Source organism: Geotrypetes seraphini, chromosome 12 (genome assembly GCF_902459505.1).
Source record: "Geotrypetes seraphini chromosome 12, aGeoSer1.1, whole genome shotgun sequence".
NCBI lineage: Eukaryota > Metazoa > Chordata > Amphibia > Gymnophiona > Dermophiidae > Geotrypetes > Geotrypetes seraphini.
This window is the reverse complement of record NC_047095.1, coordinates 61702884-61719423: the sequence shown is the minus strand read 5'-3', so window position 1 is coordinate 61719423 and position 16540 is coordinate 61702884. Positions and strand designations below refer to the sequence as shown.

At 41.9% G+C, this 16540-nt stretch overlaps 1 protein-coding gene across 1 annotated transcript in view; it reads left to right on the top strand.

The window, feature by feature from the left end:
* Positions 1-16540, top strand: part of ELAVL4 (ELAV like RNA binding protein 4) — a 282994-nt gene that overhangs the window by 203381 nt on the left and 63073 nt on the right. The window contains exon 4 of the mRNA XM_033917154.1: positions 14694-14847. Within this exon, the coding sequence (XP_033773045.1) occupies positions 14694-14847 (154 nt within the window). The remainder of the gene's footprint in view (positions 1-14693; positions 14848-16540) is intronic.

Sequence of the window (16540 nt, the reverse complement as noted above, 5' to 3'; positions counted from 1 at the left end):
GAGCAGCACTGGGATTTGATCTCATAACCTCTGGGTTCAGAGGTCCCAGTATGGCAATCTTATGTGAGCCAAGTATAGGACAATCAAGCCATTGTGACATCACTGATGAGGCTGGCACTTAGGCATTGGTGGAATGAGGCTTATGACATCACAGTCTCAGCTCTGGAATGTTGCTACTCTTTGTTTCTATCGGGAACTTGTGACCTGGGTTGGCCACTGTTGGAAACGGGACACTGGGCTTGATGTAAGGGAAAGGGAATAGGGACTCGTATGCTGCTATTTTGTGGCTTTGGCATTCAAAGTGGTGGGCACTGGAGGATTAAGTGACTTTCCCAGGATCACAAGGAGCAGTACTGGCATATGATCTCACAACCCTCTGGGTGCAGAGGCAGCAGCTCAACCAGTGAGCAACACCTTCCCCTTGTCAAGCAAGTTCTAAGAACATAAGAACTGCCATCTCCGGATCAGACCTTTGGTCCATCAAGTCTGGCGATCCGCGCACGCGGAGGCCCAGCCAGGTGTATACCTGGCGTAATTTTAGTCACCCATATCCCTCTATGCCTCTCGCAAGGAGATGTGCATCTAGTTTGCTTTTAAATCCTAGAACGGTGGATTCTGCAATAACCTCCTTTGGGAGAGCATTCCAGGTGTCCACCACTCGCTGCATGAAGCAGAACTTCCTGATATTCGTCCTGGACTTGTCCCCCCTCAGCTTCAGTCCATGTCCTCTTGTCCGTGTCACATTGGACATTGTAAATAACTTTTTTTCCTGCTCTATTTTGTCGATTCCTTTCAGTATATTGAAAGTCTCGATCAGATCCCCTTGCAGTCTCCTCTTCCCAAGGGAGAACAATCCCAATCTCCTAAGTCATTCCTCATACTCCAAGTTCTCCATACCTTTTACTAGATTCGTTGCTCGTCTCTGCACCCTCTCCAGCAGTTTTATATCCTTCTTTAGGTTGGGAGACCAGTGTTGGACACAGTATTCCAAGAGTTGTCTGACCATTGCTCTATAAAGCGGCATTATGACCCTCTCTGATTTACTCGTGATTCCCTTCTTTATCATGCCTAACATTCTATTTGTAGAAGGTGCAGCCAATGCAAGTCCTTGACCTCCAAATTCTATAAAAAAAATGTTAAAAATTGTGTGTACATTTGAATTAAACAACAAGCCAATTAAGGCCAATAATGGGCTTTTTAACAAGAAATTATTAGTGCTAATTAAAAATCAATTACAAGTTGCATGCCTAATTATAGAATAAGGTGCAGGTATTTGGATCACATAATTTCCTTGGTGCAAATAATAATAATAATAACTTTATTCTTCTATACCGCCATAGTCGAAAGACTTCTAGGCGGTTCACATTTGGAGAAGGCTGGACAATCAGCGAAGTACAGGATGTAAGAAGATAGGGTTACATAAGAATTAGGTAAAGGAACAGCAAAAAACAGCGAAATTTCATCGAGGGAGAATATATCATTTGGAGGCTTCTGTTTGGGAGATGAACTTGTCAAACACAATGGTTTTGATTGATTTTCGGAATGCGCCGTTTATGTAGTTGTCCAGCCAGGACTGCTGTCTGCCTGCTTGGACCTTGAAAGTCCTGTCCAGAAAGGATTTGTATTTGCAGCCTGTGATTTTTGGGTAAGTAAATATGTTTCAGTTTCTGGTTGGTCTTATGGGGTTGTGAAATATGAAAGGTGGTAGCAGGTAGGAAGGCGCTAGACCCCAGACCTGCTTGAAACAAATGCAGGCAAATTTGAACAGAATGCGCACCTCCATTGGCAGCCAGTGCTACTTTTTGTAGTAAGGGGTAATGTGGTCGTTTTTCCTCAATCTGAAGATCAGACGAACTGCTGTGTTTTGCACTATTTTAAATTTTGATAAGGCGGCAGCGGCTGCATGAGTATTAGTGCTTTATGAGACCCATAAGGCGGTGTCTCTCTAATGTGCATTTTTGACCGCAATATATTAAGCGGCCTGTCAGGATCAGTGTTGAATTAATAAGACAAGTGAACTTGATACACCGAGCATATTTAATTAAATAATTTAAGGATTTTTGTAGCATTGCTATATTTTACACATTAGAGAAGTTTAGGAGGAGGAGGAGGACCAATGATTAAAATATGATTTTATTCATCTGAACAGCTGTTTCAGCTAATTTGTATGGAATGAAAAACCTGTCTGAGGTTCTTTCTCCTTGAATAGACATGATGGTTCAACATTAAAAATCATAGGACAATTCTTTCAGAAGAATTTGTCTTCCTTCAAGAACATAAGAACATAAGAAATGCCTTCACCAGATCAGACCTTAGGTCTATCTAGACCGGCGACCCGCACACGCGGAGGCTAAGCTAGGTGTTCCCTGATGAATACCTTGTTTACCCGTATCCCTCAATGTGATTCGCAAGAAGGTGTGCATCCAACTTGCCCTTGAATCCCCGAATGGTGGTCTCCATCACAACCTCCTATGGGAGAGCATTCCAAGCGTCCACCACTCGCTGTATGAAATAGAACTTCCTGACATTTGTCCTGGGCCTGTTGACTATATATCTCCCCCTTTGGGTGTAATTTGTTATTTGAGAGTGTGGAATTTACATCAAAAATACTTTTTTGTTCGTTCTTGCCTAAATTTAGCCACGGTTTCCTGGCATAAGCACTGTTCTGTAAACCGCGCTCGACTTTAAGTGCAGCTTCTAGAATAGCGCTTTTATCAGTGCTGATTTTTTTGGGCACCATATACAGAATCTAACCCTTTGTGTATGACTAGCTAGTTAGTTGCTGCTCCCATTAAAGGCTTAGGAAAGGAGCCCGGCTTTTACCTACTTCCTGAAGACGAGATAGGCTTAATCTAATGCAAGACTTTCTGGGGCTGTTCCAGAGTGTGGGAGCTACTCCTCAGAAGACTAGGGACAGGGTGATACCTACTGATCCAAATGCACTGACTTCCTGTGCAGGTGAAGACCTTGTTCATATTTTTGCTGTTCGTATTTAAGATCTTGCGAGATCTAGCACGATCTCACTCACATTCACTTGAATTACTGTATATTCCACATTGACATCTGCGTTTAGCAGATGATGTCTAATGAGTCTTGCCAGTCACAAAGCTCAGAGAAAACTAGAAACAAAACCATTCTGTGTTGAGGCCCTCAACTGTGGAATTCCTTTGGTGCACCCTTAAAACATAGATATTCCAAACATATTAACTTTCTTAGTTATGGCATTCTTGTTCATTTAATTTCAATGTATTCGGGGATATTTTATTATTATAAGAGAATCTTTTGTATGTTTTCTATGCACTTGTGGTGAATATCATTTGTACAAGGGTGTGTTGTATCCTTGCTATGCACTTTTAAAATTCATCTTGAATTCACAGTCAAGAAGAATATACATTTAAAAAATGTAATTAGGGATGCTCCTTGTGAGAGCTTTGAAAAGCTTGGCGGTGCATAGAGGAAGATTATGGAAGTCCGTCAGAACATCACAAATGGGCGTCCATTTCTAATGTATCTTAGAAGAGGATGCAGCCTTTTCTAAACCGCACGTGAGATGGTTGTCCATGTACTGGAAACGTCTAGCGTGAACATCCATTTTACGTACTGAAAAATCTAAACTATGAAGAGTAAAGGAATGCCCATCACATAAAATGGTAACACAAACATCTATGTAGAGCAGACGGTAGCCTAATGGTTATAGTAATGGGTTAATGGGTTGAGAATCGGGGAACCCAGTTTCGAAAACATTTCAGCCGTTTGTGATTTTGTTTTATAATTGTGAGCCCTTTGGGAACAGAAAAATACCTATTGTACCTGAATGTACACCACTTCAACAGGTTTGCAGGCAGTACCAAGGGGGGCAGTCCACCCCGGGTGAAGCCCGTAAGAGGGTGCTCTGAGAGAGGGCCGGCATCATGATCTGACTCCGGGAACAACTTCTGGCAGCGGCAGCAGTCATAATTTACTACTCTTCTGGCATTGAGCCTTTCCCTCTGCCGGGCCCTGCCTTTGCAGAAACAGGAAGTAGGTGGGACCTGGCAGAGAGAAAGGCCTGACATCGGCATGAGCAGCGAGTTCTGAACATTGTACTATAGACAGGGGTGGGGGGGGGGGTAACAAAGAGAGGGAAGGGGAGAGAAACAGAGAGTTGCATGGGGGCAGAAATCTCATTCGTCCTCACCCATCCCCGCCCGACCCCATGAGGAATCTCCTCTGTCCCCGCCCATCCCCCCATAAAAGTTACCTGTCCTCATAAAAAGCAGCAATTACTTCTGACACTTTGGATTTTTTTTTTTTTAAGTCTTAATTTATTTAAACCAACAATAAAATACAAAATAAACAAATAACAGTAAACAGTGAACAGAAATAAGAGATGCATACATCACTGGAAAGAATTAGAATAGACATTAGGTCATGTGACTGTAGAGTCAACCATTTCTTGTTAAAAGAGTTTGATTTTTTGGCAATATAAAGCTCTTATCTGTAGAGCAAACAAATCTGGTTCCACCATCTGGCAAAGGTAACTTGTGAAAAGTCCTTCCAAGATCCACAAATGTTTTTTTTCCGATTATATATATTAGCAATTGCAAAAGGGAACATACAACCAAAAGGGAATCAAATAGAAACAAGGCAAAACAATTAGGTATCCAGTAGAAGAAAGAACATGCCAGCAAGAAGACAGAGAACAAGAATCCCTGTTGGATGCCCAGCAATGAGTAAAGAATCAAACAATACAGCATCAAAATCATTAAAAGCAGAATTGAAAGAGGCACTTTTTAGGACAATGGTTGCATAAGAAAAATGTGCCAAAACTGAACTGGAAACCCCAAAACAAACTCAGCAAGTACTTCATTTTGTACTAAACACAATTGGTTTCATAACCATGAGCTTAGCCCCTCAAAATGAACATCTCCCTTGCTTTAGCTGGTGGGACATTTTGGTTTTCCATCATCTTGGTTCAAGTGTCTAATTGGGCATTCCTGCACCGTGATTAGCTCAGTCGGCTGCGGTGTCTACTTTTACGATTGAAATGTAGCCCAGCATTTAGCGGTCCTACATTTCAGGCATCTGTTGCAGCTCTAGGGAGGTGTGTAGGGACACTTAGGGCTCCTTTTACTAAGGTACGCTAGCGTTTTTAGCGCACGCAGGAAATTACCGCACGCTACGCTTCTAGAACTAACACCAGCTCAATGCTGGCATTAAGGTCTAGCGCACGCGGCAATGTAGCACACGCTATTCCGTGTCTTAAAGCCCTAGTGCACCTTAGTAAAAGGTCGCCGTACACGGTACTACTCGAAAGGGTGCAGAGAAGAGCGACCAAAATGGTTAAGGGGTTGGAGGAGTTGTCGTACAGTGAGAGACTAGGGAAGCTAGGCCTCTTCTCCCTTGAAAAGAGGAGACGGAGAGGGGACATGATAGAAACATTCAAGATAATGACTTAGTAGATAAAGACAGGTTGTTCACCCTCTCCAAGGTAAGGAGAACGAGAGGGCACTCTCTAAAGTTAAAAGGGGATAGATTCCGTACAAACGTAAGGATGTTCTTCTTCACCCAGAGAGTGGTGGAAAACTGGAACGCTCTTCTGGAGGCTGTCGTAAAGGAAAACACCCTCCAGGGATTCAAGACAAAGTTAGACAAGTTCCTGCTGAATCAGAACATACGCAGGTAAAGCTAGACTCAAATAGTGCCGCCGCACAAGTGGACTGCTGGGTCACTGGTCTGATCCAGCAGCGGCAATTCTTATGTTCTTATGGAGGAATTGCCGTACAGCGAGAGGCTAGAGAAACTGGGCCTCTTCTCCCTTGAAAACAGGAGACTGAGAGGAGATATGATCGAAACATTCAAGATAATGAAGGGAATAGACTTAGTAGATAAAGACAGGTTGTTCACCCTCTCCAAGGTAGAGAGAATGAGAAGGCACTCTCTGAAGTTGAAAGGGGATAGATTCCGTACAAACGTAAGGAAGTTCTTCTTCACCCAGAGAGTGGTAGAGAACTGGAATGCTCTTCCGGAGTCTGTTGTAAGGGAAAACACTCGCCAGGGATTCAAGACAAGGTTGGACAAGTTCCTGCTGAACAAGAATGAACATAGGTAGGGCTGGTCTCGGTTAGGGCACAGATCTTTGACCTGGGGACTGCCGCGTGAGCGGACTGCTGGGTGCGATGCACCACTGGTCTGACCCAGCAGCAGCAATTCTTATGTTCTTATGAGCCCTTAAACTTACCCAAGGTCACTTCCAGGTAAACCCACGCCCAGCCTTGGGCATGCTTAAGTGTTCCTACGTGGCTCTGTAGATCCATGACAAATGCCTACAATGTAGGCGACCTTCCTCGCCTGAGGTTTTTGGTTTTTTTTTCTAAAAATGTGCATTGCGATTGGTTTCCAGATGGAGATAATCACAAAATTTGTTTTTTGAATAAAATTTTATCCATAAAAAAATACATTTAGCTTGCTGGTCTCTTGTGCTTGCATACTAAGAATATAGATAAATTCAAATTAATATTCCCTTCTATTAGAGGGATTCAAACTTTAGGTAGACTCTCACACCCTTTGGCATTTTCTAAGGTGAAAATCTGGAATGATCTCCCTTCAGATATTAGAACTCTCTTCACTGACTTGCTTTAGAAAAACCCTGAAAATGTATATGTTTAAGAAATTTCTAACTGAGAATTGAAAGATGATGTATCTGTTAAGAATTTTCTAGTTGTTGCCTGACTGTCCTATTGTTGTTCATTAATGTCTCCTTAAGTTAACTTTTGTTAACCGGTTTGAGTCCCTCAGGGGAATGACTAAAGATTGGATTGGATACTCTGTTTTATTTTTTTGTGGTGCATGTGCCTCTTTTTCTACCTACGTATGAAGAACCCTGCCCTATCCAGGTCAATCATGTTTACACTGAGAGCATAATTACCTCAGACAGGCTTAGCAGGGGCTAAAGTACTGCTGGAAAGAAAATCCTCCTGGAACTCACTAACTAGGCCATTATAGGAGAGTCAGGTGCCATCTACATGTATAAACAGCTGTTTTTCTCGTATAGGCAAATAACTCCTTAGACCTAATTTTGGCAAGCAAGGTAGCTGTAGAAAAGTAATTCCTCTTTGCTTTCACCGTAGCAGCACAGTAGCAGTCCATGCTACCAATACCAACCACATAAGTCGTTTTAAATATTAAATTCCTTGTGTTCTATCCTATTAAGCAACTTCCTTTGAAGGTATAGTACAGGAATAACTGCCTTATGGGTAAAAGTGGAGTGGTGTGTGTTTATATGTCCATGGTGCATGTATAAGAAGCTCTGTTCTATGGGCTATCTGAAAACTGGAATTTAGACGTCCTTAGTAAATGTATGTCCAAATCCCAATTTTACAAAGTAGGATATGGATGACTCATTCTGCAATATGTCCAAAGAGCAAGGGCAGGGCATGTTTAGGGCAGGACTGGAGTGGGCCCAAAATATCGATGTCCAACTTTGATCACAGAAGGGGAAGGGTAGGGTTACTAGGGTTACCAGATTTTGCATCTGGTAAAAGAGGATGCGTGGCCCCGCCCCATTCCTCTTTTGCTAAGCAGGGCTAAAAAATGGCCAGTGCTATCACTAGCACAGGGCTTTCACGCATGTTGAGGCCATTTTGAACATGGCGATAAAATGACCTCATTTCCTAGTTTCTCAGTTAATGGCCACACGCTAATTTCCACATTAGCACAAGAGCATGGTAGCGGTTTTGGGCGGGGTGGGCGGGCCTGGGGGCAGGTCTAGGGGGATCTAGATTTTCCAATTGGAAAATCTGTCAACCCTACACCTACCTTTTGCGAGAATTGCAGCTGCAGAGGTGCTTTACAACGTCTAATGCCACTTCCAGCGTCAGCAGCACCTCAGTGATGTTAGGCATTGTAAAGTGCCTCCATAGACGGGATTTTAAATGGCATGATCAATTACCACACCATTATCGCCAATTAAAACAATTAAGTTAGGCAGCAATAGGACACCTACCGCTGCCCAACTTAGAGCACTATTACTAGAATCAGGGCCAATATCTAAGGTGAGATGCTACAAGTTCTGTGCATTTCTCTTCTTCTGACTGGAGTTTGATTCCACTGCTTAACGCACTGGGTCTTTTGGCTCCACTTTAAGGAGCATCTTGAAAGAATCTCACCCATTGTGTAGTGATCCCTTTCTCCAGTTTGCAGAAACAGGAAGGTTGATGAAATAATTTTGCCCTTTCTCCAAAGGTTGTATCGTCATTTCAGCTAAATCAAGTCTTTACTTTTTCTCCATGGTTGGAGGGTTCCAGATTGATTTTTCTACTTGCAGATTGATTGTGCTTCTTGTAGGTTTTAGGTAAGGTGAACCAACTCCTAAAACTATCATTGCCCGGCAGCTAAGGTAGTATTTTATTGACATATACATTTCATTTCAAAAGAAAGTGAGCTCCTAAGTTTTGAAAATATTCTACCAGAGGTGTTTTGATCTTGTAGGCAAGGTTGCGAGTGAAACTTCTGATTTGCAGCTGCAGACTTGTAACATAATCATTCCCTTTTACATTCACAAAAACATTCAGGAATGGACTTGTGGAACTAAAGGAAATTAGTGGATATGACTTAATTTAAACTAACTAAACTAAACCGCATCCTCTCCATAAAGATAGAGCTCGGCACGGTTTACAGGTAATTCAATAAATGAGGGAAAGACATAATAAGAAATTAGAGGTTATAAAGAGGATAGATAGCTTTACATTTTGGAGAAAAGCCAGGTTTTCAGATGCTTTCGGAATAATTGGAATGAGCCTAGGTTCCCCAGCAGGGCAGGGAGGTTATTCCAAAGCTCAGTGAATTTGAAGAAAAGGGATTTCCTTAATTTACCTGCATACATGACGCCTTTTAACAAGGGGAAAGATAGTTTAAGTTTGTGGGTGGATCTGGAAGTATCAGGTCTCGAAGAATTCCAGGATAGTGGAATTAGGGGAGGAAGAATGCCATTTAGGATCTTGAATGTTAGGCAGGTACATTTAAAGTGAATCCTAGAAATCACCAGTTTTGACAGAAGCAGGGAAACATGATCGAATTTGCTTTTTGTGAAGATCAACCTAGCCAGTGTTCTGGATTCGTTGAAGTCTTTGAAGACTTTTCTTGGTTAGACTTAGATAGATGGAGTTGCAGTAGTCCAGCCTGGAAAGAATGATTGATTGTACAAGGACAGCAAAATGTTGTTGGCGGAAGCAGGATCTCACTTTCCTCAACATGTGTAGACTAATTTCTCCTTCAAAAAATATCAAAGCAGTCTATAGTAAAAAAAAAAAAAAAGAATTTTAAAAGTAGTTTGAGCATAATTAGTTACATTATAAAAATGAAAAATAAACATAAAATCTAAAATAAATTCATAAATACATAAAATATATAAAAATCATGAGTCCTAGGTGCTCAACAATTTTAAGTGAAGCCTGGCTAGTGTAAAGACCAAAGAGGAAATCCATGGAACCAGTATTCATCATAATTTTGTAAAATTATATTCAGTTTGATATAACCAGGTAAAGAGGTCTTCTGCCTGGTTAAATCACACTGACAGTCTCCACATAGTGCTACTGAATATCTTGTGATTTCTACAGCACTATCTAGGTGGTACGGGGGAAATCTGGGGACAGAGCAGAGTCAGAATCAGCAGTTATCTGGGCATCTCCAATATCCAGGGCCAGTACCTATCCCGTGATAACTGTCTGAGCATATAGGACCACATATATTGCAGCACTGAATATTGGCGGCACCAGGATCACTTTCAGGAAGCAGCTATCCAGCGCTAGTAGCCCAGTGGGAAATAAGAATTCCCAGATCTGAGCGAGAGCACCAGATAGTTCCGTACTGATGGGGCAAAATAGCTGAAAACTGTAAAGTGAGTTAATTCAGGCCTGATTCCTGCCAGCGGAGGAAGATGAAGCTGTTGTTTTGGAACTAACATAGCCTCCTATGAGTGCGTAGGCAATAAGCAGATCCAAGATATACAGAGGAAAGCCAGCATACTTAGGGTTACCAGATTTTCCCAAAGGAAAATCCAGACCAACGGCCATGCCCCAGGCCTCCCAGTTCCGCCTCCTTCCGCCTGTGTCACGCCCCATTCTGTCCCGCCCCATTCTGTCCCGCCCCCCAGATGGCATCTGCGTAGGCGCGGACGTGAAGCAATGATGTCACCGAGTTGCGTCCGCACATGCGTGGATTCCCTTTCCTGATGGAAGCTTTTCAAAACCTGGAAAAGCCATCCGGACCCCCGGACATATCCTCGAAAAGGAGGACATATCCGGGGAAATCCAGACATCTGGTAACCCTAAGCGGACAACATGCACTTGTTTGCGTTCAGCATGTGTTTAGCGCCCGCTATGTATCGCGCGCTAAAAGCATAGCGTACCTTAGTAAAGGAGGGGGATAATGACTGGAGTCTATTTCTTAGTTATGAACATAGGGCTCCTTTTACTAAGGGAGCGTTAGGGCTTTAACGCGCGGAATAGCACGTGCTACATTGCCGTGCACTAGACCTTAACGCCAGCATTGAGCTGGCGTTAGTTCTAGAAGCGTAGCGCTTGGTAATTTCCTGCATGCACTAAAAACGCTGGCGTACCTTAGTAAAATAGTTTCATTTTGATGTACTTTCTTCTGTATAAAATTATTTGGTTTTCAATGACCTGGAGAGTCCTCAGAGTTTGAGCACAGGGAGTTTTAATGTCATACTCAGGGCTATAGAGCGAGTAACAAAATTTACTTATAGACGTCAGAGCTACATTTTTTATTTTCAAAATAGAGCAATAGGAGTTCCATTTTACGCCAACAATCTTTCCATGATGAATACATGGAAACTTAAATGAATCAGAGAAGAACATTAAGAAAGAGCATCTGTGAAATGCTCTACGTAATGAATAGTTTTAATACAACAGGCTATTCATAGACTGGATTCTGGTTATAGCTTCAATATACACATTATCCAGTCTCTTTATATGATCCCCAGAGGGCTTAAACACCCTTATGGTTTATGTGAAGTAAGTCACAAAACCTGATCGTCATAGGATCAATAATTTCTACTCTTTTATATTTTTATACGTTTTTCGTGACTTTTGTAATTTTTTAAGTTGTAATAACTTTAGCATGCACATGTTTCAAGATAACTTTTCATCAGGGTTAGGGTTAGGGTTGAGGCTCCCGTGTTTAATTATCATGCTTCAAAGAAACCGCTTCTCTCCATGAAGTATCATGATACTTCATGATATTCATGATACTTCATGATACTCATGATACGTCATGATACTCATGATACGTCATGATACTTCATGATACTTCATGATACTCATGAAACGTCATGATACTCATGATACTTCATGATACTTCATGGAGAGGAGCGGTTTCTTTGAAGCATGATAATTAAACACGGGAACCTCAACCCTGATGAAAAGTTATCTTGAAACATGTGCATGTTAAAGTTATTACAACTTAAAAAATTACAAAAGTCACAAAAAACGTATAAAAATATAAAAGAGTAGAAATTATTGATCCTATTACGATCAGGTTTTGTGTCTTGCTTCACATAAACCATAAGGGTCTTTTAGCCCTCTGAGGACTACTTAATGAATAGGCATAAAGAAATAAAAAAATTAAAAAAAAAAAAGAACAAGTTTAGTGGGATTTTGATTATAAAAAAACTAGGGTCCAGTATTCAAGGAATTTATGCTCCCAACGCTGAGGCTTTGAAAATTTGCAAAGGCATAGGCCCAGACTCTATAAATGACTCCTAAAGTTAGGTGCTTAGATCGATGTGCCTAGTCAATATATTTAAAAATCTTAGGCCCTCTTTTACTAAGCCACGGTAGAGGTTTCTACCCTGGCCGGAGCACTAAACACTGCTCTGATGCTCATAGAAATCCTATGCCCCTGTCCAATAATACGTATCAATGGCTCTTATATTACCTTTGAATTACCAACAAGTCTCTGCAACACTTGTTCTAAGGTGCTTCTATTCTCTTCAGCTCTTCCACCATATATCCAGTGTTTTGCCAGAGACCTCAGAAACACCACTCCTCCGTCCGTCCCATTCAGGTATTATTGTACGGGGAAACTATTGTGTTAAATCCTCACTGGTCAAGGCTCAATTTTATCAAATTTTCATTTTTAATTATAACTCTCCTATGAGCATCGGAGCAGCGTCGAAGCATTTAGTGCTCTGCGCCGCAGTAGAAACTTCTACCGTGACTTAGAAAAGGGGAGGGGTTAATTGGCATAGACAATTGGCAATTAGCAACTTGTAATTGATGTTAATTGCACTTAATTGGATGGTAGGCACCTAATATGGTAGTCACCTAGTCTAAGGTGTGGTTAGGGAGCAAATCGTGGGTGTGGTTTACATGTTAGCGCCTGTTCTAGAATTAGGCACCAGTACTTTGGCCAAGAAAACCCCTGGCATAAATACGGTGCAACCTACTGCCTTTAGGCACGCCAAACTTTTATAGAATCACATCTAAACGCCACGCTACTCGGCACCTACATTTCAGGTGCCATTTATAGAATCAAGGCCCCCAAGTGCCTAAATTTATTCACAAAATTTAATTAAATACAAATTTAGGAGAATAAAAAGTGTCTGGTAACAGGAGCAGATATAAGGCTTGAGAAAATTCTTATGAGCTTTGCACTGATTTTCAGCATTAGCCTTATAAATCTAGGCAAATGAATGGCAGGCCTATATTTATAAGAGTACCAGTCAATATTCAGCCAGAAGCGGTGAGTATTTTTCTAAGCACCAACTACTGCCAGTTAAAATAGACTCAGATATTCAATGCTGGGCAATGTCCAAACACAGGCATTATATATCCGGGCATATCTGGGCATGAACTGCCTGCTGGCAATTATCTAGCTGCCGTTACATGGAAAGCTGAGCCCTAGCAGTTCTGTGAACTACTAGGGGTCAGTGCTACCATGTTTCAACCCAGATCCAGATGGGGCGAAAGCAAAAGGGCTCTCATTCATCCCACTAGACCACCAAAGATCACCTTGTGGGTGGTGGAGGCAGTAGCATAGCATGGAAAGTTTGTGCCCAAGGCAGAGTTGTCATGCACCACTGTATTGGGCTCCCTCTCAGCAGTGGAAGGAACCTGGCATCACTGTGCCAGGTGCCCAGGCACTCCCCTCCCCCTTTCAAGTTGTCGCCCTTAGCAAACAGGATTTTCTACTCGCTGTTCATGCTTGCTGAACCTTCCCTTTGACGTCACTTCCTGATCCTGAAAACAGGAAGTGATGACAGAGGAAGGGCTGAGGCCAGCACAAGTAGCGAGTAAGAGATCCTGCTCGCTGACTTGAAGAGGTACAAGAGCAGGGAGTGCATTTAAAAGACTCCCTCCCCTATCACTGGGAGGGTAGAGAATAGGTGCAGGCAACTCTGCCAAGATGATGACCAGGGTGCTACGCTCCTACCCCCTACAGGTTGAAGGGCCCAGAGGGGTAGGTTCAGGTGAGGTGAAGCTTGGATTTAAGAGGGAACATTTGAAAGGGGGGTTATATGGATCCAAACTGGGGGGAAAGTTGGAAGTGGGATTAAGGGGATCAAAACAGGATTGTGGCAGTGGACCTGTCACACTGGTGAAAGACCCTCTTTTCTGGGTGGCAGCTGATATTCAGTTCCAGCACCTGCATATCTAACAGCCAAAGATAGGAATGTCTTTTCTGCCATCCTATCTGCTCTCTTAGCTATGCAGACACTGGCACTGAATATGACCTATGCCTGCATAAGTACTGACTCATCCCTGACCCCAAAATACCCGGCACTTCCTAGATTCTGATTGGGCCAACATTTAGGGGCACTGCCTGATTAAGAGCTGCTGAATATTGGTGACTGGTCGGCTCAGCATAGTTTAAGTAATAAGGAGCCTCTTCTGGCCAGTTAAATCATGCAGAATTTCAACCTCATAATTTTTAAACAGGGCACAAATTTAGGAGCTTTGTTTTTCTATATTATGGGGCTTTTCGTTTACAAAACAAAAGACTCTGTGGAGAGTTGATGTTCCGGGTATAGACTTTATTACTGATAATCCACAAAAAGACATATAGGACCCAATCCACTAGAAACATGGGACCCAACACGGTCCATGTTTCGACAAAGATGTCTTCTTCAGTGGACCTTGAGGTCCATGAAGAAAAAATTTGTGGATTATCTACTGATCTCATGTTGGGTCCCATCTTGGACTGGATCCTATATGTCTTTTTGTGGATTATTAAGTTGAATCAATAATAAAATCTATATCAGGAACATCAACTCTCCACAGAGTCTTTTGTTTGGATCATATTTTTCTACTGTGGAGTCATTGGGTCAACTTCCTTGGTTTGCTTTTAGTTTACAGCCAGGCTTTTGTCTTAGTAGAAGTGGTGTGAAGAGAGCTCAGGATTAATTCCTCCTGGGCCCAGCTTCAGCTCCCCCTGGACATCTGGAGGTAGGATACTATGAAGGTAGGAGTATCTCAACCATTAATCCATGGTCACATCTACTGGATAGTCTTATGGTGCACAGATACTGTGGTCCTGGAGAGAACGGCAGTCTGCAGGCAGAGGTTATACTATAGGAGGGAAGTTCCTTGGTCGTTGCAAATAAGAACTTATGGTGCTTTAAGGAAAATAAATTGTTCCTGAAAGAAACTTAAGCACTTTCTGTTAATTTATTTTCTTTTTTTTTCCCCCACTAGGTTTCATATGCTCGCCCAAGTTCAGCATCAATCCGAGATGCCAACTTATATGTTAGCGGCCTTCCTAAAACAATGACTCAGAAAGAGCTTGAACAATTATTTTCACAATATGGACGCATCATCACCTCACGAATTCTGGTTGATCAAGTTACAGGTTAAAATCTTTTTTTTTGATATAAGCATTTCTATAAATATACATATTGGAACATTCTCAACATTTCAAACATAGATTAAATTCCTGGGCTGCATCTTCTCAAACCTTTTTTGCCAGTGACATGATGACGATACGTTACCCAACTGCAATCGTGGCTCTCTTGAGGAAATAGTCTTTCCACTTTACCTTTACAGATAATCTGCTTTCCTGCTATAAGCGTGTAAGAAATGTCTGTTGTTAGAATCTTTGTAAACCTGGGCGATGCCATCTGATCCTTTAAGGATATACGTATCTATATATATATATTGTAATTGAATATAAAAAATAATAAACCTTAATCGTACTTTAGTACATCCACTCTCTATTATGCAAGCAAGAAGTGAGAGGATAGTAAATCTTTTGAAGAAAACCCCAAATACCAACTATTTTACAAAACTAGAAGGGCATCTCTTGGGTCCACTGCCACTAGTCATTCATGTTTCACTGTAATTGAAAGCCATGGTTGATGATTGATTTATTTATTCAATTTTCTATAATGTTTACATGAATTTATTCAGGGTACTCAAGCATTTCCCCCTGTCTGTCCTGGTGGGCTCAAAATCTTTCTAATGTACCTGGGGCAAATTAAGTGACTTGCCGAAGGTCACAGGGAACAGTGTGGGTTTGAACCCACAATCTTGGAGTGCTGAGGCTGTAGCTTTAACCACTGCACCACTCTAGAAATCAAAGTGTAGTAATAGTGAGTCAGGTATAGGACAATCAAGCCATTGTGACATCACTGATGAGGTTGGCTCTTTGGCATTGGTGGAATGAGGCATTGTGATGTCACAATACCAGCTTTGGTTATCAGAAGCTGAAACTTTTCACGCTATTTATTTATTCAATTTTCTACAGTGTTCTCCCAGGGAAGTTCAGAATGGATTACATGAATTTATTCAGATACTCAAGCATTTTCCCCTGTCTGTCCTGGTGGGCTCACAATCTACCTAATGTACCAGGGTCACAAGGGGCAGTATGGGTTTGAACCCACAACCTCAGGGTGCTGAGACTGTAACTTTAACCACTGTGCCACACTCTCCCCATTCTCTGCTTGTTTGGGCTAAGAACTTTTCAGTGGCCCCTCCTATTGTGATGTCATAATGCCTCATTCCTCCAATGCCTAAGAGCCAGCCTCATTGGTGATGTCACAATGGCTTGGTACTCAAGCATTTTTCCCTGTCTATCCTGGTGGGCTCACAATCTATCTAATGTACCTGGGCAATGGAGGATTAAGTGACTTGCCCAGGGTCACAAGAAGCAGCGTGGGTTTGAACCCAAAACCCCAGGGTGCTGAGGCTGTAGCTTTAACCACTATATTTTATATGGTATGCTTTTCATCTGACTTATTTTAGAAGTGTATGTGTGTGTGTGTGGGGGGGTATTTTATAACTTTTTACCTGTGGGCAAACCTGTTTTATCTACAGTAAAGGTAAAATTACCTCTCATTTCTTTCATTTAACCAGTCATTGAGTTGAATGCAGACAGTCTTTATCTATAAGTTTTCCCAGTAAAGGAATGTTAGATCTGGCCAGTAGTTTTCTAGCTAGTTCTGGTCAAGGGAGATATTTACAGTAAGGGGACAAACCATAGGGGTCCTTTTACTAAGGCGCACTAATCGATTTAGCAAATGCTAAAGCGCCCATAGAATATAATC